This window comes from Pseudophryne corroboree, chromosome 5, assembly GCF_028390025.1.
Source record: "Pseudophryne corroboree isolate aPseCor3 chromosome 5, aPseCor3.hap2, whole genome shotgun sequence".
Lineage (NCBI taxonomy): Eukaryota > Metazoa > Chordata > Amphibia > Anura > Myobatrachidae > Pseudophryne > Pseudophryne corroboree.
Genome location: NC_086448.1, coordinates 582,948,521 through 582,975,924, shown reverse-complemented (window position 1 = coordinate 582,975,924; position 27,404 = coordinate 582,948,521). Strand labels below are relative to the sequence as shown.

Genomic DNA, 27,404 nt, shown 5'->3' with positions numbered 1-27,404 from the left:
GTCTTACCCGGGATTCAAAATCCTTCCTTATTGTGTCAGCTCTTCCGGGCACAGTGTCCTAACTGAGGCTTGGAGGAGGGTCATAGGGGGAGGAGCCAGTGCACACCAGATAGTCCTAAATCTTTCTTTAGATGTGCCCAGTCTCCTACGGAGCCGTCTATTCCCCATGGTCCTTACGGAGTTCCCAGCATCCACTACGGACTACGAGAAATAGAATTACCGGTGAGTAAATTCTTATTTTTTCTCTGTGATTTAGTCACCATATCTCTCCTTTATCTCTGCTAGTGCTGACTACACTACGCAGGGGTTTGGGTTTAGAGGTATAGTGCTGCTGATAATTGTACTGTGTTAACCTCATACTGCAAGTTATATCATGTCTGCTTCTGAGGGTAACGGTTCTGGGGCTGAACACACTGCCGGTGTTGCTGACGCCACGGGGCCATATGAGGAGAATATAGCAGCTGTGGGCTCTGGTTCTGGGGGCTCCTTGCCCCCCAGTGGGACTGTGGCAACGGAGGCACATACTGACCCACCGTGAGACGCTTTTTCCACGCTTCTGCATACGCTAGTTCATAAACTAACTCCCCCTAAGGGACCCCCAATGCCGGTATAACCGTATGTGGTCCCTGCAGCTAACCCGCCGTGGGCGGACAATTTATCTGCTCAATTAAAGAAGTTGAACCAGTCCTTGACTATTACTTGACAATTTATCTGCTCAATTAAAGAAGTTGAACCAGTCCTTGACTATTACTAAGAGGTCCTCTAAGCGAGCGCTTATCTCCTCACAATCCACTGCTGTCACTGACACCTCGTCTGATGAAGACGGCACATGTACTGACTCCTCAGGTTCTGACTCAGATACGGCTGATGGGGAGGGTAGTTCACATGTGGATGTTCCTGATCTTTTGGAGGCTATTATGTTAATTCTGCAGATTACGGATGATCCCAAGCCATCCGTCCCTCCTAAGAAACCAGATAGGTTCAAGCGTCAGAAGGTGGTTAAGCAAGTTTTACCTCACTCTGACCACCTAGTGGATATACGTCAGGAACCCTGGGAAAACCCGGGTACGAAGTTTGTGCCTCAAAAGAAGATGCTGGCTCGCTATCCCCTCGCGCCAAAGCTGTCTAAAAATTGGGAAACGCCTCCTCCAGTGGACTCACATGTGGCTAGGATGGTGGTTTCCTCAGCTCTACCTGTCACTACCGTCACGTCTCTAAAAGAGCCTATGGATAAACGTGTGGAGGGTTGTCTGAAAGCGATGTACACCCTCACGGGTGCTGCACAAAGGCCCACTATTGCAGCTACATGGGCTGCAGAGGCTATTGAAGCATGGGCCTTGGAGTTAGAAGCTGAAATCTCTTCTGACCATGCTAGACAATGCTTGTCATATATTGTCACAGCTTCTCGATATATTAAAGAGGCGGCTTCTGATGCCGGTATCCTAGCAGCCAAGGCCTCTACTACGTCAGTCCTGGCTCGCCGGATATTGTGGCTGAGATCCTGGTCTGTGGATCGGGACTCTAGAAAAACCCTGGAGGTACTCCCTTTCAAGGGAGATATTCTGTTTGGGGAGGACTTAAATAAGATTGTGGCTGACTTGGCTACTGCCAAAACTGCCTGTCTGCCTAATACCGCTCCTTCTGTGTCGAAGGCTAAAGGTATGTCCTTTCGCCCCTTTCGTCCTTCAGGTAAAGCAAAAGGTCAGGCGTACCATAAGCAGGCCCACACTTCCAAACCTGGTAAGCCGAAGCCCAAAAGAGCCTGGGCTGCCCGTCAGCCAGCTGCCAAGACTGATAAGCCTGCCGCATGATGGGGCGGGCCTCCCCCTGGGGGATCCCAGGGTGGGGGGCCGGCTTCTAGGGTATACCCAGGAATGGTTGATGACCACTTCAGATGCCTGGGTGCGGGAAGTCGTCACTCGAGGTTACACCATAGCCTTCAAATACCGACCCCCTCATCGATTTTGCCAGACAGACGTCCCTTTGGACCAGACAAAGGCAAAAACTCTACACTCGGTGGTACAGACCCTCCTGGATACAGGAGTCGTCGTACAGGTGCCTCTTGCTCAGAGGGGCCGGGGGTACTATTCTCTGCTGTTTCTAGTCCCGAAACCGAATGGATCCTCCCGGCCCATTCTCATCCTCAAGGCATTGAACAGGTTTGTGAAGGTTTCCAAGTTCCGTATGGAAACCCTTCGCTCTATAGTTCTGGCCTTGGAACCTGGGGACTACATGGTCTCCCAGGACATACAGGATGCTTACCTGCATATTCCTATAGCAGTTTCTCATCAACAATACCTGAGGTTCGCTATTGGCAACCTACATTACCAGTTTCGGGCGTTACCTTTTGGTTTAACAACGGCTCCGCGAGTCTTCACCAAAGTTATGGCGATGATTACGGTGGTACTCCGCCGTCAAGGGGTCAGGATACTGCCGTATCTGGATGACTTGTTAATCCTGGAAAATTCCCCAGATCTTCTCCTGCGTCATCTGGATATGATGGTCCGGTTTCACCCACGGGTGGCTCATCAACTGGAAGAAATCCTCCCTGGTCCTTGCTCAGAGCATGGTGCACCTGGGAGCGTTGTTGGACACTCACAACCAGAGGTTGTTCTTGTCTCAGGAGAAAGTCCTGAAGATTCAGGACAGGATTCGTTGCTTCCTTTCTCGTCCGCAAGTGTCGATACATTCGGCAATGCAGGTGCTGGGCCTAATGGTATCAGCATTCGACATGGTGGAGTATGCTCAATTCCATTCTCGCCCCCTCCAGAGGCTGATTCTAGCCAAGTGGGACGGCCTGCCTCACCGGATCAGATCTCAAATGATCTTCTTGACTCCGGAGGTCCGTCTGTCGCTACACTGGTGGCTCCGGGACCAACAATTGTGCAGGGGGGACGATATCCAACTGGGTCCTGTTGATGACAGATGACAGTCTAAGAGGTTGGGGCGCGGTGCTGGAGCAACACTCCCTTCAGGGTCGGTGGACCAAGGAGGAATCTCTCCTCTCGATCAAAATTCTGGAATTGCGGGCGGTCTTCAATGCGTTGAACCTGGCCCAGCATTTAATTCAGAACCATCCTGTTCAAGTACAGTCGGACAACGCCACCACAGTGGCTTACATAAATCATCAAGGCGGCACTCGAAGCCGTTTGGCAATGAAGGAAGTCTCACGGATTCTACGTTGGGCGGAACGCCATCTACCGGCCATATCGGCAATATTCATTCCGGGAGTCCTGAATTGGGAAGCAGACTTTCTCAGTCGTCAGGACGTGCATGCCGGCAAGTGGGGCCTCCATCCAGAAGTGTTTCAACTCCTCGTGGAAAAGTGGGGTCTTCCAGACGTGGATCTGATGGCGTCTCGACACAATCACAAGGTTCCGGTCTTCGAAGCAAGGACAAGGGATCCTCAAGCAGCATTCGTGGATGCGCTGGCGGTGCTGTGGAGGTTTCGGCTGCCATATGTGTTCCCTCCGGTGTCACTCCTGCCCAGGGTAATTCGGAAGTTCAAGCAAGAAAAAGGAAATCTGCTTCTCATAGTTCCAGCGTGGCCCAGACGGCACTGGTTCTCAGACCTGCAGGGCCTATCGCCAGAGCGTTCAATTCTACTTCCACAACGCCCAGACCTCCTTGTTCAGGGCCCCTGTGTCTACCAGGACCTAGCCCGGCTGTCTTTGACGGCGTGGCTCTTGAAGCTTCCGTCTTGAGGGCTAAGGGTTTTCTGAAGAGGTCATTAAAACTATGTTGCGGGCCCGGAAACCGGCTTCTGCTCGGATTTACCATAGGGTCTGGCATTCTTACTTTGTTTGGTGCGCATCTAACAATTATGACGCTTCCAAGTTTAGTACAGCCAAGCCTTTGGCTTTTCTGCAGCAAGGCCTAGAGTTGGGCCTGCATCTGGCCTCCCTAAAGGTTCATATTTCTGCCTTTTCGGTGTGGTTTCAGAGAAAATTTGCGACTTTGTCTGATGTTCATACTTTCACTCAAGGTGTGTTGCGTATCCAACCTCCCTATGTCCCGCCTGTGGCTCGTTGGGACTTGTTGGTGGTTTTGGAGGCATTGCAGGAGCCTCCGTTTGAACCCCTTGGTTCAGCTGACTTTAAGTGGCTTTCCCTTAAGGTGGTGTTCTTCATTTCACCTTAATCAGGAGATTGTAGTTCCGCCTTTGGCTCTCCTGATTTGTCTCACAAAGAGCGGTCTTTGGATGTGGTACGGGCTCTCCGTATCTATGTGAAGAGAACTGCTTCTATCCGAAAATCTGATTCTCTCTTTGTTTTGTTTGGATTTCACAAACATGGCTGGCCTGCTCTCAAGCAGACCCTGGCCAGATGGATTAGAATGGTGATTGCACATGCTTATGTGAAGGCTGGTCTCTCTGCTCCTGTTCACATTAAGGCCCATTCTACTCGGTCTGTTGGACCTTCTTGGGCGGCCCAACGTGGTGCGACCCTTGAACAATTGTGCAAGGCGGCTACGTGGTCTTCTGGGAAAACGTTCATAAGGTTCTATGCCTTCGATACTGCCGTTTCCCAGGATGCTTCCTTTGGACGCCGGGTTCTTGTGCCCGCTACAGTGCATCCCCTCCCATAAGGAACTGCTTTAGGACATCCCCATTGTCCAATCCTTGTGGAGCCCAGTGTACCTCGCAGCAGAAAATGAGTTTTATGGTAAGAACTTACCTTTGTTAAAACTCTTTCTGCGAGGTACACTGGGCTCCACAAGGCGCCCACCCTGACGCACTTAGCTTCTTTGGGTTGGTATGGCATTAGCCGCTGACACTTCTCTTGTCGTGAGAGTGTGGTGTATGTGGCTACTAACCGTTGTCGTTTCTTTTCCTGCTACTGCATTGGGCTGGTTAACTAAAAACTGAGCTCCTGTGCTGGGAGGCGGGGTGATATAGAAGGCGGCGCTGTGCATTCTGGGAACAGTCAAAGCTTTGAGCCTGTTGGTGCCTCGGATCAAGATCCTACTCTACACCCCTTTGTCCAATCCTTGTGGAGCTTAGTGTACCTCACAGAAAGAGTTGTAACAAAGGTAAGTTCTTACCATAAAACTCATTGTGTGTGTGTGTGTATGTATGATGCAAGTGCTCGGCACTCCACAGTCCATCCACCTTGGTGCCCTCCAGGGTAACAATACAAACAATCGATATTGGCGGCACTCACAGGCTTTAACATCAAAGAAAACACTGATACAGTGTTGCTGGTCAACGTTTATGTGGTAAATTGAAACGTTGACCATCAACACTGTCTCAGTGGTTTTTTTATGTTAAAGCCTGTGAGTGCCGCCAATATCTACTGTTTATATATATTCAGTATTTTCATTTCTCTTATGTTCTAGAGGATACTTGGGTCCATTTAGTACCATGGGGTATAGACGGGTCCACTAGGAGCCATAAGCACTTTAAGAATTTGATAGTGTGGGCTGGCTCCTCCCTCTATGCCCCTCCTACCATACTCAGTTTAGAAAATGTGCCCGGAGGAGCCGGTCACGCTGAAGGAAGCTCCTGAAGAGTTTTATGCATTTATTTTCTATGTTTGTTATTTTCAGGCAGGGCTGGTTGACACCAGCCTGTCTGCTTTGTGGGACTTAGGGTGGGGAACGGCCCAACCTCTTGAAGGGTTAATGGTCCCGTTCCCCCGCTGATAGGACACTGAGCTCCTGAGGGAACTATTCGCAAGCCCAACCACGGCGAGCGTACATTCCCGCAGCATTCCCCCACCCCTAACAGAGCCAGAAGAATGAAGAGCGGTTAGTACTGAGCCTGATAAAAGCGCTGCACAGGAAAAGGTTGCTGGACAGCACTAGTCTCTCAACCAAACTACTCCAGGATCACAGGTGGATTCTGAACCTTCCGAAATCTCACCTAGAGCCAACACGGAGGCTCCCATTATTGGGAATGATACTGGGCACGGAGTCACAAAAGGTGTTCCTTCCGTTGGAAAAGGCATTGGTAATCCAGTCGATGGTTCGGATGTCCTGAAGCCAACCCGAGTGTCGGTGCATCTGTGCATTCGCCTTCTGGGGAAAATGGTGGCCTCTTACGATGTACTTCAATATGGAAGGTTTCACGCAAGACCCTTCCAGCTCGATCTGTTGGACAAATGGTCCGGATCGCATCTTCACATGCACCAGAGGATCCGTCTGTCGCCAAAGGCCAGGATCTCCAGTCGGTGGTGGCTACAGTCTTCTCACCTCAACGCAGGATGGAGGTTCAGAATTCAGACTGGATTCTGGTAACCACAGAGGCAAGCCTCAGAGGTTGGGGAGCAGTCACTCAGGGGGTGCAGTTTCAGTGAAGATGGTCAAGTCAGGAAGTCATCCTTCCAATCAACATTCTGGAACTCAGGGCCATATACCATGCCCTTCTGCAGGCCTCACATCTTCTTCAAGATCAGGAAATTCAGGTCTAGTCGGACAATGTGACGGCAGTAACGTACATAGGTGGTCATTCCGAGTTGATCGCAGCCAGCAACTTTTTGCTGCTGCTGCAATCAACTAATCCACGCCTATGGGGGAGTGTATTTTAGCTTAGCAGGGCTGCGATCGCTCGTGCAGCCCTGCTAAGCTAAAAAAATTTCAAGCAAAACAAGACTAGCCCTGGACATACTTACCCTGTGTGACGATCTCAGCGATGCTGGGGCCGGCTTTGACGTCAGACAGTTCTCCTGGACACGCCTGCGTTTTCTTCACCACTCCTCGAAAACGGCTCCAAACGGTCTGGTGACGCCCAGGAATGCCTTCTTTCTGTCAATCTTCTTGCGGTCGGCTCTGCGACCACTTTCTTCATTGGCCGCGACGTAACGTGCACAGTGCGGCCGCCACGCATGCGCATTCCTGACCCCTTTCTCACCGCAGCGACAAACCGCTGCGTGTGAATGGGTCGGAATGACCCCCATAAACCGACAGGGCGGAATGAAAAGCAGAGCAGCAATGTCAGAGGTGTCCAGAATTCTCCTCTGGGCAGAAAGAAACGCTGTGGCATTGTCAGCAGTCTTCATTCCGGGAGTTGACAACTGGAAAGCAGACTTCCTCAGCAGACACGACCTGCACCCGGGGGAGTGGAGCCTTCACCCAGAAGTGTTCAGGTGCTTGACAAGTCGATGGGGGATATCCACAGATCGACATGATGGCCTCTCGTCTCAACAAGAAGCGCAGGCGGTATTGTTCCAGGTCGAGAGACACACAGGCAGTGGCGATAGACGCCCTTACAACTCCATGGGTCTATCCGATGGTGTACGTGTTTCCTCCACTTCCTCTGATCCCAATAATTCTAAAACGTAGAAAATGGGGAAAGGTTTAAGCAATACTCATTGCTCTGGACTGGCCTCGAAGGGCCTGTACACGGACCTTCTGGAGATGCTCCTCGAAGATCCGTGGCCTCTACCTCTTCGCGAGGATCTTCTGCAACAGGATCAACTCGACACCGCCTATGGGGGATGGCTTTTTTGCATAGCAAGGCTGCAAACGCTTGTGCAGCCCTGCTATGCAAAAAAAGTTTTGTGCAGAACTAGACCAGGGTAACAGTTACTTACCCTGTGCGAGCGATCCAGCGATGCAGGTCCCGGAATTGACCTCAGACATCCGCCCTCCAAACACCTGGACATGCCTGCGTTGGACACACCACTCCCAGAAAACGGTGAGTTGCCGCCCCAGAATGCCTTCCTGCTGTCAATCTTCTTGCGGCCGTCGCTGGGCAACGAAGCGTGCACATTGCGGCCGTTGTGCAGGCGCAGACCCGACCCGTTTGCACCACTGCGACAACCAGAAGCGTGCGAACGGGTTGGAATGACCCCTTATGATCCAAGCCAGGAAGGGGGTAACGTCTAAGCATTACCATCGTATTTGGATGGGCCTGCGTCTGGGCTCCATAAAAGTCCAGATTTCAGCCTTGTCCATTTTCTTTCAGAAACAATTGGCTTCTCTCCCTGAGGTCCAGATGTTCTTAAAAGGTGTTCTGCACATCCAACCTCCCTTTGTGCCTCCCACGGCACCTTGGGATCTCAATGTGGTGCTGCAGTTCCCCCAATCGGACTGGTTTGAACCGTTACAGGAGGTGGACGTAAAATATCTTATCGTGGAAGACCGTCACACTGTTGGCCTTGGCTTCAGCAAGACGTGTGTCGGAGCTGGGGGCTTTGTCTCACAAAAGTCCCTATTTAATTTTCCATGAGGACTCAGAACTCATCAGCAATTTCTTCCTAAAGTGGTGTCCGCATTTCACATCAACCAACCTATTGTGGTTCCGGTTGTCTCCGACACCTGTGCTACTTCAAAGTCTTTGGATGTTGTGAGGGCTTTGAAGTTGTATGTAAAAAGAACAGCTCGTCACAGAAAGATGGACTCGCTGTTTGTTCTCTATGATCCCAATAGGATTGGGTGTCCTGCTTCAAAGCAGACAATTGCATTCTGGACCAGACTTACTATCCAGCACGCTTATTCCACGTCAAGTTTGCCGTGTCCAAAATTTGTACAGGCCCACTCTACTAGGTTGGTGGGTTCTTCCTGGGCGGCTGCCCGGGGTGTCTCGGCTTTACAGCTCTGCCGAGCAGCTACTTGGCCAGGTTCAACCACGTTTGCTAAGTTCTACAAGTTCGATACTTTGGCCTCTGAGGACCTTCAGTTTGGTCAATCAGTTCTCCAGGAACCTCAGCACTCTCCCACCCTGTTTGGGAGCTGTGGTACATCCCCATGGTACTAAATGGACCCCTGTATCTTCTAGGACATATGAGAAAATAGGATTAGGGTTACTTGGTTAAGTAATGTTGGTTCAGCCATAGCTGTTCCTGTTTCAAGTTTGGTTAGCTTGGCTTTCCTCTTGTTGTGTGAGCTGGTTCGAAATCTCACCACTATCCTTATCTATCCTTCTCTCAAAGTATGTCCGTCTCCTCGGGCACAATTTCCTAGACTGAGTCTGGTAGGAGGGGCATAGAGGGAAGAGCCAGCCCACACTATCAAATTCTTAAAGTGCCCATGGCTCCTAGTGGACCCGTCTATACCCTATGGTACTATATGGACCCCAGTATCCTCTACGGACTATGAGAAAAGGATTTACTGGTAGGTAATTAAAATCCTATTTTTACACTTATAGAAATATATTTATAATAGTACAAAACATCACTAAAATATCCTGTATATGCTCTGGATCAAATGGGGTATATTTATAGGATATACTGTACAAAACATCTCTTAATAGTTCATATGAATAATAATTAGAAACAAAATCCAGTAATAAACCTTTACAAGATTCAATGCTGGACGAAATGCCCATGTGAACTAGATTGTAATATTTAAGATTTTAGCTGAAATGTCCATAATATCTGTATCTTGTCAGGATAACAATATCCATCAAATAAAGTCCTCTTATGTGATATCTTCTGATGATTCCAATGAGATGCCTGAATTTATGAATAAGTTCATAACAGGTTCTAAAAACACCCAAGAAATAAAGCCCATAGGCCAATATTAGTAAGATATAAAAAAAATATTTAAAATATATATAGACCAAAAATATGCTTACTTATTGATATATTTTAAAGGCTGTCCGTTTTACAACATGTAGGGCTGATGTTTTAAAAAAAATGTTGCCACACCCTTAAGGGCATGAGCTTGCGACAATAATATTGCCCCTTAGTGATGGAGCATGCAGCGTTCAACAGATTATACATGATGCATCAAATAGCCAACCCAACGGGCTGTGGAATTTAAAACGATATCCAACTTATATGGGGTGCAGTTAATTTACCGGCCGTCGGGATCCAGGCAGTCAGGAGTCAGACGCCAAAATCCTGACAGCTGGCGAAATGCCGCCTGTCGGAATCCCAACCAAAGCCCCCAGTTCCCAGTCGGGTGGTGGTCCACGCAACCACCCGAGGGAAAATATAATAGTGTTATGGAGAGCGCAGCAGGTCTATGAGGGCGCTCACTATGCTCCCCGCCGGGAATCCGGCTGTCGGGATTCCAGCGTCGGTCTCCTCACCGTTGGGATCCCGACCACCGGTATTACAGACCGAATCCCGACCGCCAGTATTACACACTGGATCTTGATATAACCAAAAGAAATTCTCTGTGTACCTCTCTCTCCAATGAGAACATCCTCTTGGTTTTGTAAATGTATATAAATATTTACTATATATATATATATATATATATATAGGATTCCAGAAAGAAACAGCGGCACTCGAGGATTTGGTAAAAGGTACAAAGTGTATTCGAAAAAAAGTTTACAGGGAGCCGACGTTTCGGGGCTCACGTGCCCCTTTGTCAAGGTGTGTAACAGTGACTAGGTGTGAGTGCTTACCTTATATCCCCGTGGAGTCCGTCAGTGCACAGGTGTGTGGCCGGAGACGCGACGGAGCCGCCGTACTTCCGGTCGCGGCTGGGTGACGTCAAAGTGAGTGCGCCCGTTACTATGGCAACTGGGACGCCAAGTGCCGTTCGCTGCAGCGGTGACGTAACTAGCATCAGTGCCAAACTAGAGAGAAAAAGTGCAAGTGTAAGATACTAGGAACCATAACACCTGGGGAACCAATCATCTCTATGGGACTCGAAGTGACCCGGGTGCAAGCATAAAGGACATCATCGTGCACTCGGACATCACGGGGTTCCAGAATGAGGTACAACGACCCTCTACTTTCCTTACCAAGGCTCCCGGTTGCTACAGGTGCCCCAAGTGCACCACATGTAATAACATGACCACTGGCGTCCCAGTTGCCATAGTAACGGGCGCACTCACTTTGACGTCACCCAGCCGCGACCGGAAGTACGGCGGCTCCGTCGCGTCTCCGGCCACACACCTGTGCACTGACGGACTCCACGGGGATATAAGGTAAGCACTCACACCTAGTCACTGTTACACACCTTGACAAAGGGGCATGTGAGCCCCGAAACGTCGGCTCCCTGTAAACTTTTTTTCGAATACACTTTGTACCTTTTACCAAATCCTCGAGTGCCGCGCTGTTTCTTTCTGGAATCCTGCATGTTTACCACAGAAGGCACCGAGGTCCCTGACGCCTGACAGGAGAGTGCCAGTCCCATCTGGGATATATATATATATATATATATATATATATATATTTACTGAGGGGGCATTCCGTAGTGCTTTAAAGCACTGAGGGTCTAATTCAGGGTGACATGCTATGCTGATATTCACAAAACTGGCAATGGTTTTTCTTCTGCGTCTAAGGAGTATTTTCAATAACAGTCGGAAGCTGTCGTCTTGTCGGAAAAACGGCAGCTTCCAACAGTTTTAGGTCGAAAGGGGTTCCGACCTATTCATTACGGCCCCGTTTTTCACTTGTCGGAATGCACGCGTGCATTGTCGGGAGCGGGGCCAAACCCACGGATTGAGATGAGAGAGCTGAGAGCAGGAGACGGTGGTGGGGGGGGGGGGGGGGGCAGCGGGGAGAGCAGGAACCCAGCAGCGTTCACCCGGCTCCAATAGTGAAGTTAGCAGGAGGATGGGGTACCGCCTCCGCTAACGGCAGCGTCCACCCAGCTCCAGCAAGCGAGATCCCGCTTGCTGGAGCCGGGTGGACACTGCCGTGAGCATCCAGTTACGCTGCTGCAGCCGCTGCTCACCCCGTCTCCTCCTTACATCCCCCCGTCTCCTCCTCTCTTCCGCTCCGTCTCCTCCTCCGCTGCTCCCCCGCACCGCCGCAGACATCCCCCCCCCTTCCCATGGCAGCTGCTGACAGCTCCCCCCCGGCGCCACTGACAGCTCCCCCCCAGCGCCGCTGACGGCTCTCCCCAGGCGCACCCGGCAGCCGCTGACAGCAGCAGCCGGACAGGACACCGGGAACGGCCAAATCCGACGGTAGGATTTGGCCGCTCTTTGAATAGGGGTTGTCGGGTACATTCCGACAACTGCATGTCGAAATGGACCCAACTCTTCTTGAATATACCCCTTAGTCTAACTGCGCATGTGTCCTGATTTGATTATACAAAGGGCCTAATTCAGATTTGTATGTAAACCTGATGGTTTATGTACATATTAAATGGTTGTGGGGCTGCGCAGATGCAAGACCTACTTTGCGAATGTGCAGAACTGGTCTTGTGATCATGCTCACATCTCCCTCTCAGCCGCAACATAATTGACATGCTGGTGGCATTTTGGGGGGTGGCAACCGGCACCATTCTTCAAAATTGGGATCTATCACCCCTGTTTTGTGGCCGTGAGCAGTCCAGTGATGACACAGACTTACTGGACCCGGGTATCCAGATCCAACGGCCAGCTTGAGTAAATTTAAACTTATGCAGGCTAATGGTGCCTAAAAACATTACGACTCACAATGCAATGGTCGTCATGGTGATCCGAGGTTGCGTCCTTGGACGCATCACTCGGATCTCGCGAAATGCGTTTATCTCCTACAGAGGCCTCCTTCTGCATTTTAATTTTAATTACATGGAATTGCACAGCTGCTTCCTTGCGGCTGTCCAATTCCTTACAAATATGAAGCCACATGCGGCACGGCTGCATGGGTACATGTGCTGCATTGAGCCACGGTTGCACCTTAGTACGCCGAGCTGCAACTAGGTAGGCTGCTCGATCATACCTATGGGCGTGCGTGTGAATACACACGCGTGAGTCATAGTCACGTGCACACTAGTCGCTCCTGCTTTGCCGCAGATAAAATGCTCAGCGGCAAAGCTGAGCGTGGCTACATCTAACTGTGAGGTCAAAGGGGGTGGCTGAAAGCATCTTATGGGGGTGTCGCAGGCTTGTTGCTGGGAGAAGTTTGTGTACAAAGATGTAGATTATGTCTAAAGATGCCCCAAGCAGTATCTTAGCGTCTGTTGATGCTGATATTTGGCATCTCAGTCCTTCCCATTCAGACACACATATGTATACCAGGGAAGGGCTTTGTAGCGACATTTGCATAAAGATGCAGTTGTAACTGCAGCAAAAGACTGTGTCCAACTGAGAATCAGCCTCTAAGCAATTATGCAGTTTATTTAAAATACTAAATGCAAAACCATTAGAATAAAAATATCCCATTTTACTGTAAGAAATCAGCTGACACCTTGAAAATATTCAGAAGGCAGTACGCAGCTAATGGATTCACATGGGGCTATCCAATTAGCCCTGATAGCCGGCATTTATCAGGGATTATGCTTCAAGTGCCTCAGGCACGCAAAGCACTGGATAGCCCCTTGTGGGATCGCTGTGCTTGCCACGCTGTGGGCACGGTGGAACGCTACACGCGCCACACTATTTATTCTCCCTTCAAAGGTGTTGTGGACACTCCAAGAGGGAGAATAGTTGTAGGTATCCCAGTGGTCGGGATGCAGAGCGCCGGGATCCCGACAGCAAGGATAGCAAGTGCCTCCCGACAAGATGCATTGGCACATGGCCTGGTGCACAGCAAGTAATGTACAAGGACAGTACCTGTACATGTAAATATGCTACTGATACATTTTCAGTGAACATCTTGTAGGGAATTTAAATTTATATGAGTTTTTAAAATACATATATACCATTATAATGTGCATTTGTCCGTTATAAAAATGTGTAGCATTACTTAGAAACATACTTGTTTCAGGTAAGTGGTTAGTGTAACCTCTAGCTTTTAATGTGTAGTATTGGGCATGCAGGGAATCTGTAGATGGTTTGGGATAGGGGAAAAAAATCCAAAAAAGCAACATCATGCATGTCTAGCATTCTGCTCTGTATTTTGTCCCATCACTTTAACTAAGACCACATTTTATTTACAATTCTGTAAGTTCACTCCATAAACATCTGTAATGAGGAGCTTTAGCAAACAAATTTATATTTTTGTATAGTCATTAGGCCATGTATTATTTTATATCATGTATATTTTTATTACTGTTCATGCTATTATAAGATACTATACTGTTTGGCTTTTTTTTACAAGCAACACTTGAAATATATGTAAATAAACATGACACACATTATTATACTAATTAAAAAGTAATTGATAACATTTAAATTACTCTTGTTCCAAATCATGATATATTATCTTTAATTGCGTTTCTGTTTGTCTAGGTGTCTGATTTTAATATTACAACAGGTCCCTTAGAGAGTTTCGTAAACAGAAGAAGTTCTGTTATTTTGAGCCATTCCATCTGTAGTAATTGGTGCTACATCTTACCTAGGTAAAGTGTATAACTAACACAGTGAGGAAGTGTGAAGTATAAACACAGAGATTTTCATGTTTGCATGATTATCATCTCTTGGTTTTATATGCCCTCCTGCAAGTTTTACTACATGACGTACTACTGGAAGAAAAGCACAGACGAAAGCTAGAAAGAAAATCAATAGTCCTTTGTTTCCAGCTTCCTCTGTACTTGTCTTCCAGATTTTTATATCAGCAGGTAATCTGATTTATCAATGCTGCTCTGCAATATAACAAGTTTCCACAGCTTTGTGTCACATCTCAGGGCAATGAAAATAAATAACAGATATGGAAAAGGTGATATGTAATGTATGCTTAGAGCCAGTGCCGTAACTAGGCATTTTAGCGCTGTGTGCAAGAAACGACAGTGGCGCCCCCCCCCCCCCCCACGTAAGATCAGGACAGTGCACGCCGTAGGCGCGTGAAAAATTTATAGGGGCGTGGCTTCACGGGGAAGGGGCGTGGCCACAAAATAATAGCAATTCATACTACGGTGCACAGTAGTCTACATTATTCAAATTACGCTGCACAGTAGCGCCACTACACCAGGTAGAGCCCCTTTTATACATTACAGCAGACAGCGTCCCCCTTTTTACACATTACAGCAGACAGTCCCCCTTTTTACACATTGCGGCAGCCAGTCCCCCTTTTTACACATTGCGGCAGCCAGGCCCCCTTTTTACACATTGCGGCAGCCAGTCCCCCTTTTTACACATTGCGGCAGCCAGGCCCCCTCTTTACACATTGCGGCAGCCAGTCCCCCTTTTTACACATTGCGGCAGCCAGGCCCCCTCTTTACACATTGCGGCAGCCAGGACCCCTTTTTACACATTGCGGCAGCCAGGACCCCTTTTTACACATTGCGGCAGCCGGGACCCCTTTTTACACATTGCGGCAGCCAGGCCCCCTTTTTACACATTGCGGCAGCCAGGACCCCTTTTTACACATTGCGGCAGCCAGGGCCCCTTCTTACACATTGCGGCAGCCAGGCCCCCTTTTTACACATTGCGGCAGCCAGGACCCCTTTTTACACATTGCGGCAGCCAGGACCCCTTTTTACACATTGCGGCAGCCAGGTCCTTTTTACACATTGCGGCAGCCAGGCCCCCTTTTTACACATTGCGGCAGACGGTGTTCCCCTGAGAGAGAGAGAGAGAGAGAGAGGGATATACTTACCTTCTCCCCGCTGACAGGCTCCTCGTGCTGGCATCTCCCTCTCGGTGCAGGCAGTGAGGTGAGAAGGAGGAGGAGGGAGGGGGACTGGAGCCGCAGCAGCGCTATGTCATTGGTAGTAAGCGCCGCTGCAGCATCCCCCTCTCCTTCCGTATTGGCTGCCCGGCGCTGCTGTGGATGCTGGGATGAAGGAACCGCATCCCAGCATCCATAGCAGCGCCGGACAGCCAATACAGAAGGAGAGGGGGATGCTGCAGCGGCGCTTACTACCAATGAAATAGCGCTGCTGCGGCTCCCTGCTCCCCCTCCCTCTTCCTCCTTCTCCGCTGCCCGGCGCTGGTCTCTTCTCCCTCCAGCGCGGCGCACACAGCAGAGGGCGGCATGTAATGAGTCAATTTGACTCATTACATGCCGCTGGCCGTGCGCCCTCAGGGCAACTGCGCTGTGTGCCAAGCCCACTTGGCACACACGTAGTTACGGCCCTGCTTAGAGCAGTACAGATGGTGTAATGGTTAGCATTACTGCCTAGAAGCACTGAGATCATGGGTTTGATTCCCGCCATGGCCCTAACTGTGTGGGCTTTGTATGTTCTCCCCATGCTTGTGTGGGTTTTATCCGGGGGCTCTGGTTCCCCACACCATCCAAAATATAACCCCAGTGTGTTTAAGTGCATATACATGTGTTTAGGGCAAACTAGATTGGCCACATGGTTCTTTTCTGCCATCAAAATCGATGTTCCTATGTTCTATGTTTAATAACGGTCATGAAAAAAAATGCACCTGCTCACTCTGCATGTCCATTACTTATGTTCTTTATTACCGCATATTATAAAACCCTATTAACCACTTAACTGATGATTTTTTGCCAGCAAAACCGGTCAGAAATTGTCAGGGTTTATTATGTAATATAGTTTTAAAAGCACTTTTAAAACTATAGTTAATTTAAAAACAATATATCTATATATGCTTAGGGGGTGTCTTGCACCACCCTGTGTTCTTGCTAGTTGCGCAGCGGCTGCTGTTGTCTGCAGCCACCGGGATGTCAGAATCTCTTCCCACAGCCTCCCAGTGGGCGTTTCTGACTTGACGCATCAGATGCGACTATGTCAGGGAAAGCCCAGCCTTGTGTGGTTGCATTTGATGCGACCATGCCAGTTAAGTGGTTAAATAAGGAACTGCCATTAATCATGTTACTTCAGTATGTAATGATATTTTCACTGCCAATCTAGTTACTATTTATATTTTATTATTTCAGCATGAAGATGGGTCAAATAATAAACATCAGTCATGACATTCCATTAGAAAGTCCATTTAAATCATACAAAGACTTTCAGAATCATTGGAACATGCTGGTAAGATGAGTCCCAAACATTCTTGATTGCTTATAGGGGGTAATTCAGACCTGATCGCTAGGGTGCGTTTTTTGCATCCCTGTGATCAGGTAGTCGCCGCCTACAGGGGGAGAGTATGGTGTGTGTGCAGGTGTGCAATCGCTTTTGCTGCAGAGCTGCACAAGCATTAGTGTGTGCAGTCTCTGCACTGCCCAGGACTTACTCAGCCGCTGTGATGATCGGGGCCGAAGCTGACGTCAGAAACCCTCCTTCAAAACGCCTGGTCACTACTGCGTTTTCGCTGAGGCTGCACTCCAGAGGGCTCAGAGGTACAGAGTGCGGCGCTGTGAGGGGCGCCCTGGGCCAGCACAAACACCCTTAAAACTGGTCACAGCAGCTATCGGGGACACTGTACTACTGCTAGCAACATTTACCTCAGGCCAGTATAATCTTACAAAGTGCGGGAAGACGCGCCATTTTAGGGTGCGGAGCTCCTCCTCAGAGCGGATCCAGCACTCACAAACGACATTTTCTCCCTGCAGATCACACTACAGAGACGCTGACAGGGAGCGCTGACCCTCCACATAACTCCAGCTATCCTGTGCGGTACCAGGGGATTATAGAAGGGGGGGGGGGGGGGGGGGAGAGAGTGTTATTAACATTACTGTGTAGTCTATTAAGGTTGCACAGTCAGCGCAAGGCATTTATTATATATCTGTCTACTGGGGTGCTGTGTGGGCTGGCTCCATAACTCTGTGTCTCTGAAGGTACTGGGGGAAACTGTGTCTGACATTTTCGCGTGTGTGTGTATGCTATTTATCCCACATTACCATGTCCAGGGACTCTGTATCTTGTGCTGCAGAGTATGTATCTTCTCCAGAAGAGTCTATTCCATGTACTCATAAATGCAATACACTGTCTCAGACCTCTGAACCCGAACCTAAGTGGGTGGCTTCTATTAAGGGTATGATATCCCAGATTTCATCTAGGATAGCTCATTATGAGACTGAAACACAGGTTTTAAAACAATCTGTGGAGGTTTTGTCGTATTCAGCTCCCACTACCTCATCTAAGTTCCCTGGTTTATGCCCCCAAAAAGCGTGCTCTTGCCCAAGTAATGCAAGTCGACACGGATACCGACTCTGATACGGGTGACGGTGATGGGGACATACTGCGGGGGGAGGCATCCCTTGCTAAAGGGCTACAGCTAATGATTGAGGCCCTAAGGGATGTTTTACACATTACTGACAAAGTTCCTGAACACGTCGAGGAGGCTTATTTTACTGACAATAAGAAAGTCCCCCTTACCTTTCCTGCGTCTAGTGAATTAAAGGCTATATTTGAAAAATCCTCGGAAAACCCAGAGAAAAAATTCCAGATCCCAAAGAGAGTTCTGGTTGCTTTTCCTTTCCCTGAAGAGAATAAGAAAAAGTGGGAAAACCCTCCTATAGTAGATGCTTCCGTTTCTAGATTGTCTAAAAAGGTGGTTTTACCTGTCCCTGGGTCTACTGCTTTGAAAGAACCGGCAGACTGCAAAATTGAGACTACTCTCATACCCATATACACTGCTTCAGGTGTGGCGCTTAGGCCCACTATTGCTTGTGCATGGATTTCTAAAGCCATAGTAAAGTGGCCAGGCACGTTACTAGAGGATTTAGATACTATGGATAGAAGTGACATTGAATTGTTTTTACGTCACATTCAGGATTCTGCGGATTTCAGGGTAGAGGCCATGAAGGACCTTGGTAATCTGACTGCACGGACGTCTTCCATGGCTGTGTCGGCATGCAGGGGACTCCAATGGTCTGCGGATGCGGAATCCAAGAAGAGTGTGGAGAACCTACCCTACACAGGTCAGGCTCTATTTGGGGAGGCTTTGGATGCGTGGATCTCCACGACAACCGCGGGTAAGTCAACCTTTCTTCCCTCAGCCTCTCCAACACTAGAGAAATCCTTTCCTGCATCTACAATGCAGTCCTTTTGGACCGCAAAGGTTAAGAAGTCCAAATCCCTGGCCACCTTCTTGAGAGGTGGTCGAGGAAAATCCAGAAAACCTGCACCGACAGGTTCCCAGTAACAGAAGCCCAGCTCTGTTTCCTAAAAATCCTCAGCATGATGGTGGACCTCCCAGTCTGGAGGTCGGGCAGGTGGGAGCACGTCTACGAAATTTCAGTCAGTTCTGGGCATCCTCAGGCCTGGACCCCTGGGTACAAAATATTGTATCTCAGGGGTACACACTGGAGTTTCAAGAGCTCCCACCTCACAGATATTTCAAGTCAGGCTTACCAGCTTTGCTGACAGAAAGGGCTATCTTACAAGAAGCCATTCAAAAATTAGAAAGGGCAAATGTCATTGTTCCAGTTCCATCTCACCTGGAAAACAAGGGTTACTAGTCAAACCTTTTTGTGGTGCCGAAGCCGGACGGTTCGGTCAGACCAATATTGAACCTCAAATTGTTAAATCCACTTTTGAGGGAATTCAAGTTCAAGATGGAATCTCTGAGAGCAGTGATCTCAGGTCTGGAGGAGGGGAATTCCTGGTATCCTTGGATATCAAGGATGCATACCTTCACATTCCTATATGGCAGCCACACCAGGCTTATCTCAGGTTTGCGCTGTTGGACTGTCACTATCAGTTCCAGGTGCTGCCATTCGGCCTATCCACGGCACCGAGGGTGTTCACCAAGGTAATGGCAGAGATGATGCTTCTACTCCGCAAGCAGGGTGTGAACATAATTCCATATCTGGACAATCTGCTGATAAAAGCATCGTCCAGGGAGAAGTTGTTGCAGTCCATTGCTCTCACAACTCGACTGCTCCAAGATCATGGTTGGATCTGAATCTTCCAAAGTCACATTTGGAACCGACGAGAAGACTGTCCTTACTGGGGATGATTCTCCACACGGAAGTGCAGAGGGTGTTTCTGCTAGTGGAGAAAGCATTGGTGATCCAATTGATGGTACGGGATGTCCTGAAGCCAGCCCGATTATTGGTTCATCAGTGCATTCGCCTTCTGGGGAAGATGGTTGCCTCCTACGAGGCTCTACAGTATGGAAGATTTCATGCACAGTCTTTCCAGCTGCATCTCCTGGACAAATGGTCAGGGTCTCATCTTCACATGCACCAGAGGATACGTCTGTCACCGAAAGCCAGAATCTCGCTCCTCTGGTGGCTGCAAACTTCTCACCTACTGGTGGGCCGCAGGTTTGGGATTCAGAATTGGGTCCTTCTAACCAAGCATGCAAGTCTCAGAGGTTGGGGAGTAGTCACCCAGGGGGAAACCTTCCAAGGAAGGTGGTCAAGTCTGGAATCCAGCCTTCCAATAAATATTCTGGAACTAAGAGTCATGTACAACGGTCTTCAACAGGCGGCTCATCTTCTAAAAGATCGGGCCATTCAAGTTCAGTTGGACAATGTAACGACAGTGGCCTAAATAAACCGACAAGGCGGAATGAAGAGCAGAGCTGCGATGTCAGAGGTAACAAGAATCATCCTCTGGGCAGAAAAGCATGCAGTGGTGCTGTCAGCAATCTTCATTCCGGGAGTGGACAACTGGGAAGCGGACTGCCTCAGCAGACACGATCTCCATTTGGGAGAGTGGGGCCTCCACCCCGAGGTGTTTGCAGAGGTGACAAATCTTTGGGGCGTACCTCAGATAGACCTGATGGCCTCACACCTCAACAAGAAGCTTCGGAGGTATTGTTCCAGGTCGAGGGACCCACAGTCAGTGGCGGTGGATGCCCTGGTAACTCCGTTGGTGTTCAAGTTGGTGTATGTGTTCCCACCACTTCCGCTCATCCCAAGGATTCTCAAAATAATCAAAAGAACAAGAGTTCAGGTGATCCTCATTGCTCCAGACTGGCAAAGAAGGGCTTGGTACGCGGATCTTCTGGAGCTACTACTAGAAGTACCAAGGCCTCTTCCTCTTCGAGAGGACCTTCTACAGCATTGGCCGTTCGCTTATCAAGACTTACCACGGCTACGTTTGACGACATGGAGGTTGAACGCCAGTTCTTAGCTCAGAAAGGCATTCCCAAAAAGGTTATTCCTACCCTGATACAGGCTAGGAAAGGAGTAATGTCTAAACATTACCATCGCATTTGGAAAAAGTATGTGTCTTGGTGTGAATCCAAGAAGTTTCCTTCCGTGGAGTTTCAACTTGGGCGGTTTCTCCTCTTCCTGTAGGCAGATGTGGATGTGGTCCTACGTTTGGGCTCCTTAAAAGTCCAGATTTCAGCCTTGTCCATTTTATTCCAGAAGCAGTTGGCTTCCCTCCATGAGGTTCAGACTTTCTTGAAAGGGGTTCTGCACATCCAGCCTCCCTTGTGCCTCCTACGGCACCTTGGGATCTTAATGTGGTGTTGCAGTTCCTGCAATCGGATTGGTTCGAACCTCTACAGGAGGTTGGGGTCAAGTTTCTCACGTGGAAGGTGATCACACTGTCGGCATTAGCTTCAGCTAGGCGTGTGTCTAAATTGGGGGCATTGTCCTGCTAGAGCCCCTATTTGATTTTCCATGAAGATAGAGCTGAGCTCAGGACGCATCAGCAGTTTCTTCCAAAGGTTGTGTCAGCCTTTCAAATCAACCAACCTATTGTGGTGCCAGTGGCTACTGACTCCTCAATTACCTCAAAGTCCTTGGATGTTGTGAGGGCTTTGAGGATTTATGTGAAGAGGACTTCATGTTACAGAAATTCGGACACTCTGTTTGTCCTCTATGATCCCAACAACATTTGGTGTCCTGCTTCTAAGCAGATTATTTCTCGCTGGATCAGGTTCACTATCCTGCATGCTTATTCTATGGCAGGCTTGCTGTGTCCAAAATCTGTTAAGGCCCACTCTACTCGTAAAGTGGGGTCTTCCTGGGCAGATTCCCAGGGTGTCTTGGCTTTACAACTTTGCAGAGCGGCTACTTGGTCAGGATCGAACACGTTTGCTAAGTGCTACAAGTTCGATACTTTGGCCTCTGAGGACCTAAAGTTTGGACAATCGGTTCTGCAGGAGCCTCCGCGCTCTCCCTACCGGTAAATCCTTTTCTCGTAGTCCGCAGGGGATGCTGGGCACCTGCCCAGCGCTTCGGTTTCCTGCAGTTGTTCATTGGTTCAGTACTGCCTTGTTACTTGGTTTGGTACTGTGTTGTTACTTGTTTAAGTACTGTGTTCAGCTGTTGCTGAGCTTGTTCAGGCTATTGAGCCTGGTTTGCCTTGTTATGTGTGAGCTGGTATGAATCTCACCACTATCTGTGTATTTTCTTCTCTCGAAGTATGTCCGTCTCCTCGGGCACAGTTTCTAGACTGAGTCTGGTAGGAGGGGCATAGAGGGAAGAACCAGCCCACACTATTAAACTCTTAAAGTGCCCATGGCTCCTGGTGGACCCGTCTATACCTCATTGTACTAATGTGGATCCCAGTATCTTCTATGGACTACGAGAAAAGGATTTACCGGTAGGTAAATCAAATCCTATTTTTTAACATGGGGCCAGCCAACACCGCATACACATTGCGGACTATTTGCAGTGGACAACAAGTGGCTGAAGGAACACTTTAGTGTGAATTATAATATCTATATAATACATAAATAAAATACAATACTTTCAATCCACCTTTGCTGTCTCCGCTAAACCTCTGTTTAGGTTTACAGATTAAGACGCAAAAACATTACACAAAAAAATGCACAGTCAGCGTAAATATTATACAGATTAAACAAAATGTATTAAAAGTAATACATATAAACAAGGATACCAGTATCCTAACAATAATTAATACAAAGTTGCATTCTAGCAATCTCCTCAGTTAAAATATCAAAACAGTAGCAAGTAATCAGTAGCAGGCTTAATAATTTTCTTTTTTTGTGCTATTTTATATAAATAGTTGAAAGATCAATAGCAGAGAATGTTAGGGGTCAGTTAATGTTATTCATATATACAAGTTCTCTGTTAGTAGCAATCCCATTGTTAATAAGCCTGCAACAATTAGTATATGTCAGATAATACAATTCTCCTGGGAACCCAAATAGTAACTGCAAACCGTATGCCCAAACTAATTTGTGAGCCAGAAAAGAAGTCAATATCAGTACTAGTCATTCCTCAATATACCGTATATACTCGAGTATAAGTAGACTTTTTCAGCACTTTTTTTTGTGCTGAAAAAGCCCCCTTGGCTTATACTCGAGTCAGTGCAGGGGACACGGAGGGCAGTGCAGTGCAGCGTGAAGGAGGGACACGGAGGGCACAGCACGCGCCTCTCCTGTGTCCCTCCTGCGTCTCCGGCGGCAGCGGCGGGTCTATTAAAGGAAGTACCTGTTCGTGAGCTCTGATTGGCTCAGGAACCGGCACTTCATTTAACAGACCGGCCGCCGGAGACGCAGGAGGGACACAGGAGAGGCGCGCGCTGTGCCCTCCGTGTCCCTCCTTCACAAGACAGCACGGGAGCAGCAGAAGGTAAGTAACTGGCACTGGGGGAGCATATTTGGCACTTGGGGGGGCGCATATCAGGCACTGAGGGGGCATATCTGGCACTATGAGGGCATATCTGGCACTGAGGGGGCATATCTGGCACTATGAGGGGGCATATCTGGCACTATGAGGGGGCATATCTGGCACTATGAGGGGGCATATCTGGCACTATGAGGGGGCATATCTGGCACTATGAGGGCATATCTGGCACTGATGGGGCATATCTGGCACTATGAGGGGGCATATCTGGCACTATGAGGGCATATCTGGCACTGAGGGGGGCATATCTGGCAGTGTGAGGGCATATCTGGCACTGTGGGGGCATATCTGGCAGTGTGAGGGCATATCTGGCGATGTGAGGGCATATCTGGCAGTGTGAGGGCTGTGTACGGCTAGAGCTGCATTTCCCACCCTAGGCTTATACCCGAGTCAATAAGTTTTCCCAGGTTTTTGTGGTAAAATTAGGTGCCTCGGCTTATATTCGGGTCGACTTATACTCGAGTATATACAGTATGTCATTATCACATACTCAGAGACGCCATATCCCTGAGGCAGCTAGTAGCATCATCGGTCTTGCAGTAGCTTTGAAGTTTGTACAGAGCATTAACAACAATAAACAATTAGAGTGCTGCGGCAGGGTTCCTGCACAATGGTTGCCCGAGCTCGTTTGAATGGCTTGGATCGGCTGGAGCAAGGTCCCAGGTAGAAGTATGACCATATTGGCAAATATGAAGTTTAGAGGTCTGCGGTCTGCGCAGGTGCATAATGGGTCTTGCAATGTTGCTCTCAGCCCCCTGTCAGCTGCAGCATGATAATCATGCGTTTTGAAATGGTAACCGACATAATTCTTCAAAACGGGGGCGTGTGGCCCCCATTTGTAGGTGTGACAGGTCCAGGGACTGCATTGTCAAATGCATACATACTGCACCCATGTGTCCTGATCTGATGGCCTGCCTGAGTAAGCTTTGGCTTATGCAAGCTGACCATTGCCTAAAAACAGGGCCGGCGCTACCATTAGGCAGCTTTAGGCAGCTGCCTATGAGCGCCGGCACTTGAAGGGCGGCGCTGAGAAAAATAAAAAAAAATTAAAGGCTGTGCTCTGCAATCACCATGAAGGATCTGTCGGGCCGGGGCTGGAGCCGCGTGTACGGAGCCTGTCCCCGCCTCCCCCACCTGCGTCTCCCCCCCCCCCCCCCCTCCCCTGACGACCAGGGAGAACATCTACTCCCCCTGCCGGGATCTCAAAACTTGCAGGGAGCCACAGGAGTCCGAGGAGGAGGCCATGACCGGAGGGGCGGCACCTTTATCCAAGGCGACAAGCGGTGAACTGATCTATCCCCCCTCCCAGCGCTGACTGGCCCTGACTAGCGGTTACAGTGGAGAGTTCAAGCTCGGCGTGGAGATGCAGCACTCACAGGTAAGGAAATACACTTATTCACAGCAGGGGCGTCGGAAGGGGGGCGTCGGAACGGGGGGGGGTCGGAATGGGGGGAGGGGCATCCTCCCACCCAGATCCGGACCGCAATCCCCTGCCTGTGAATGCCGCTGCCACCAGCAGCTGCAGCCAGTACCGGCCCGACCCATCACGCGGAGTAGAGAGCACTATCTCATGGAGGGCGCAGCCGCTCTTCTCGACTCCCGTGGGGCCGCCTACAAGCTGTATGTGGAGTCCATGGCATTTAACTCCGTGCAATCCCAGGTGCTGCTGTGCTCCGAGGCTGAGCACTGCGTGTCGGGGCGGAACTCTGCATAGATCCTTCCCTCCCCCTGCAAAACGCCCATTAGAGATGCGATGAGGGAGAATCAATCACAGCCGGCCTACCCCTCCTCTCTCCCTTTCTTCCGCGCTGTGTGTAAAGCACAAATGGGAAGAGTGCGGCAGCAGGGTGCTGCGTTGAGATGCTGGCTAGGAAGCAACTGCGGAGCGCCAGCAGCAGTTTCACAGCACCTTCTTCTTGCACCACTGGCTCTCTGCACGCTGAAGCGTGGCCAATTTCATAGTACCTGCAGACAGTGGAGTCCTGTCCCTGGTTACCAGCCTGGGGAGGTGAGATTGGCTATTATAGGTCTGCTGGCTGCAGGGTAACATGGAGGTTCAGTAAGGCAGGGTGTAGGAGGACATGGGGGGTGTAGCAAAGGAGGGTGACATGGGGTGCAGTAAGGTAGGGTGCAGGGTGTCTTCGGGGTGCAGTAGGCTGGGTGCATGCCTGGTGTCATGGGGGTGCAGTAAAGCAGTGTGCAAAGTTATATTAAGTGCTGTATGGCTGAGAGCAGGGTGACATGTGGGGTATGTAGTTGTGATCCCGGTGTTTGGCATCCCGACAGTCAGAATACAAGCGCCGGTCCTCGGCAGATTTGAAATAGTAGCACCGCGTTCATAGGAGCCACAGTACCGCCGACCACAACCTCCTCCTCCTCCTTGGAACGCTGCTGCCCTCTGCCTCCTCTTCCACTACACCGCCGCCACCCTCAGCCGCCCCGTCGCCGCCGTAAGTCCTTCTCTACACCTCCGCCTCCTCTGCACCACATAGCAGACAACAGCATCCTCAGCACCGCCGCTGCTAAATAGGTAATCTTACCCTGCTGCCTTTCTCTCTCCCTAGTCCCTACTGTATGCCCTTGCTGTCCCTCTCTCTGTCCCTATGTCCCCGCTGTCCCTCGCCCTGTCCCTCTGTCACTCCCTATCCCTGCTGTCACTTTCCCTATCCTTCTGCCACTCCCCCTGTCTCTATGTTCCTACTGTCACGCTCTCTGAATTTTGTCTCATTCCATGTGGCATAATGTGATTTTCGGCTCATATCGTGTGCTATAGTGTGAATTTTCGGCTCATTCAGTGTGCTATAATGTGATTTTGGCTCATACCGTGTGCTTTAATGTGAATTTCAGCACATTCTATGTGCTATAATGTGAATTTCAGCTCATTCTGTGTGCTATAATGTGAATTTTGGCGCATACCATGTGGTATAATGTGAATTTCGGCTCATACTGTGTGCTATAATGTTATTTTCGGACAAACTGTGTGTTATAATGTGATTTCGGCTCCCACCGTGTGCTATAATGTGAATTTCGGCTCTTTCTGTGTGCTATAATGTGAATTTCGGCACATACCAAGTGGTATAATGTGAATTTCGGCTCATACTGTGTGGTATAATGTAAATTTCGGCTCATTCTGTGTGCTATAATGTGAATTTCGGCTCATACTGTATGGTATAATCTGAATTTCGGCTCATACCGTGTGCTATAATGTGAATTTTGGCTCATATCGTTTGCTTTATGTGAATTTCGGTTCACACCGTGTGGTATAATGTAAAAGGGGCACCAGTACTAGATAGTATAAGGGGTCCTACTATTGTGGTACATTATGTGTATAAGGGGTATATGGTGTGGTATACTAAACTGAAGGACACCTTTTGAGTGGTCACGCCCCCTTTTCCAGAGCACGTAACCTTCACTTTTCCATACCCCCACTTCGAAATTTCCCCTTCGACCACTGGGTACAAATAACCTGTCTAAGGTTGCTAGAAGTTAGGGGTGCGAAACTGAGATTTTATCTTGCCCCCCCAACCAAAAAACATTCTGACACCCCTGTTCACAACACTGTCAGGCAGATGATAGTACCGTGAATAAAGGCACTGAAACGTTGCTGGGACATATTGCAGTAGTAAGTGTATTTCTATATCTGCGATTGCTGCACCTCCGTCTCTTATATACTTGCTCATATGTGAGCACCCAGACCATTATACAATACTCGGGACAGCCGGACCTCTGGTGTTTGTGTATGTATGTATATATATATATATATATATATATTTCTCTGACGTCCTAGTGGATGCTGGGAACTCCGTAAGGACCATGGGGAATAGCGGCTCCGCAGGAGACTGGGCACATCTAAAGAAAGCTTTAGGATCACCTGGTGTGCACTGGCTCCTCCCCCTATGACCCTCCTCCAAGCCTCAGTTAGATTTCTGTGCCCGACGAGAAGGATGCACACTAGGGGCTCTCCTGAGCTCTTTGTGAAAGTTTTAGTTTAGGTTTATTATTTTCAGTGAGACCTGCTGGCAACAGGCTCACTGCATCGAGGGACTAAGGGGAGAAGAAGCGAACTCACCTGCGTGCAGAGTGGATTGGGCTTCTTAGGCTACTGGACATTAGCTCCAGAGGGACGATCACAGGTTCAGCCTGGATGGGTCACCGGAGCCGCGCCGCCGTCCCCCTTACAGAGCCAGAAGAGCGAAGAGGTCCGGAAAAATCGGCGGCAGAAGACGATCCTGTCTTCAGATAAGGTAGCGCACAGCACCGCAGCTGTGCGCCATTGCT

General features: G+C 49.2%; 1 protein-coding gene across 7 annotated transcripts in view; it reads left to right on the top strand.

The window, feature by feature from the left end:
* Positions 1–27,404, top strand: part of C5H18orf63 (chromosome 5 C18orf63 homolog) — a 506,655-nt gene that overhangs the window by 381,237 nt on the left and 98,014 nt on the right. For all 7 annotated transcript variants that reach the window (XM_063923371.1, XM_063923370.1, XM_063923375.1 and 4 more), the window contains 2 exons: positions 14,003–14,112; positions 16,560–16,656. In XM_063923371.1, coding sequence (XP_063779441.1) covers positions 14,003–14,112; positions 16,560–16,656 — 207 coding nt within the window. The remainder of the gene's footprint in view (positions 1–14,002; positions 14,113–16,559; positions 16,657–27,404) is intronic.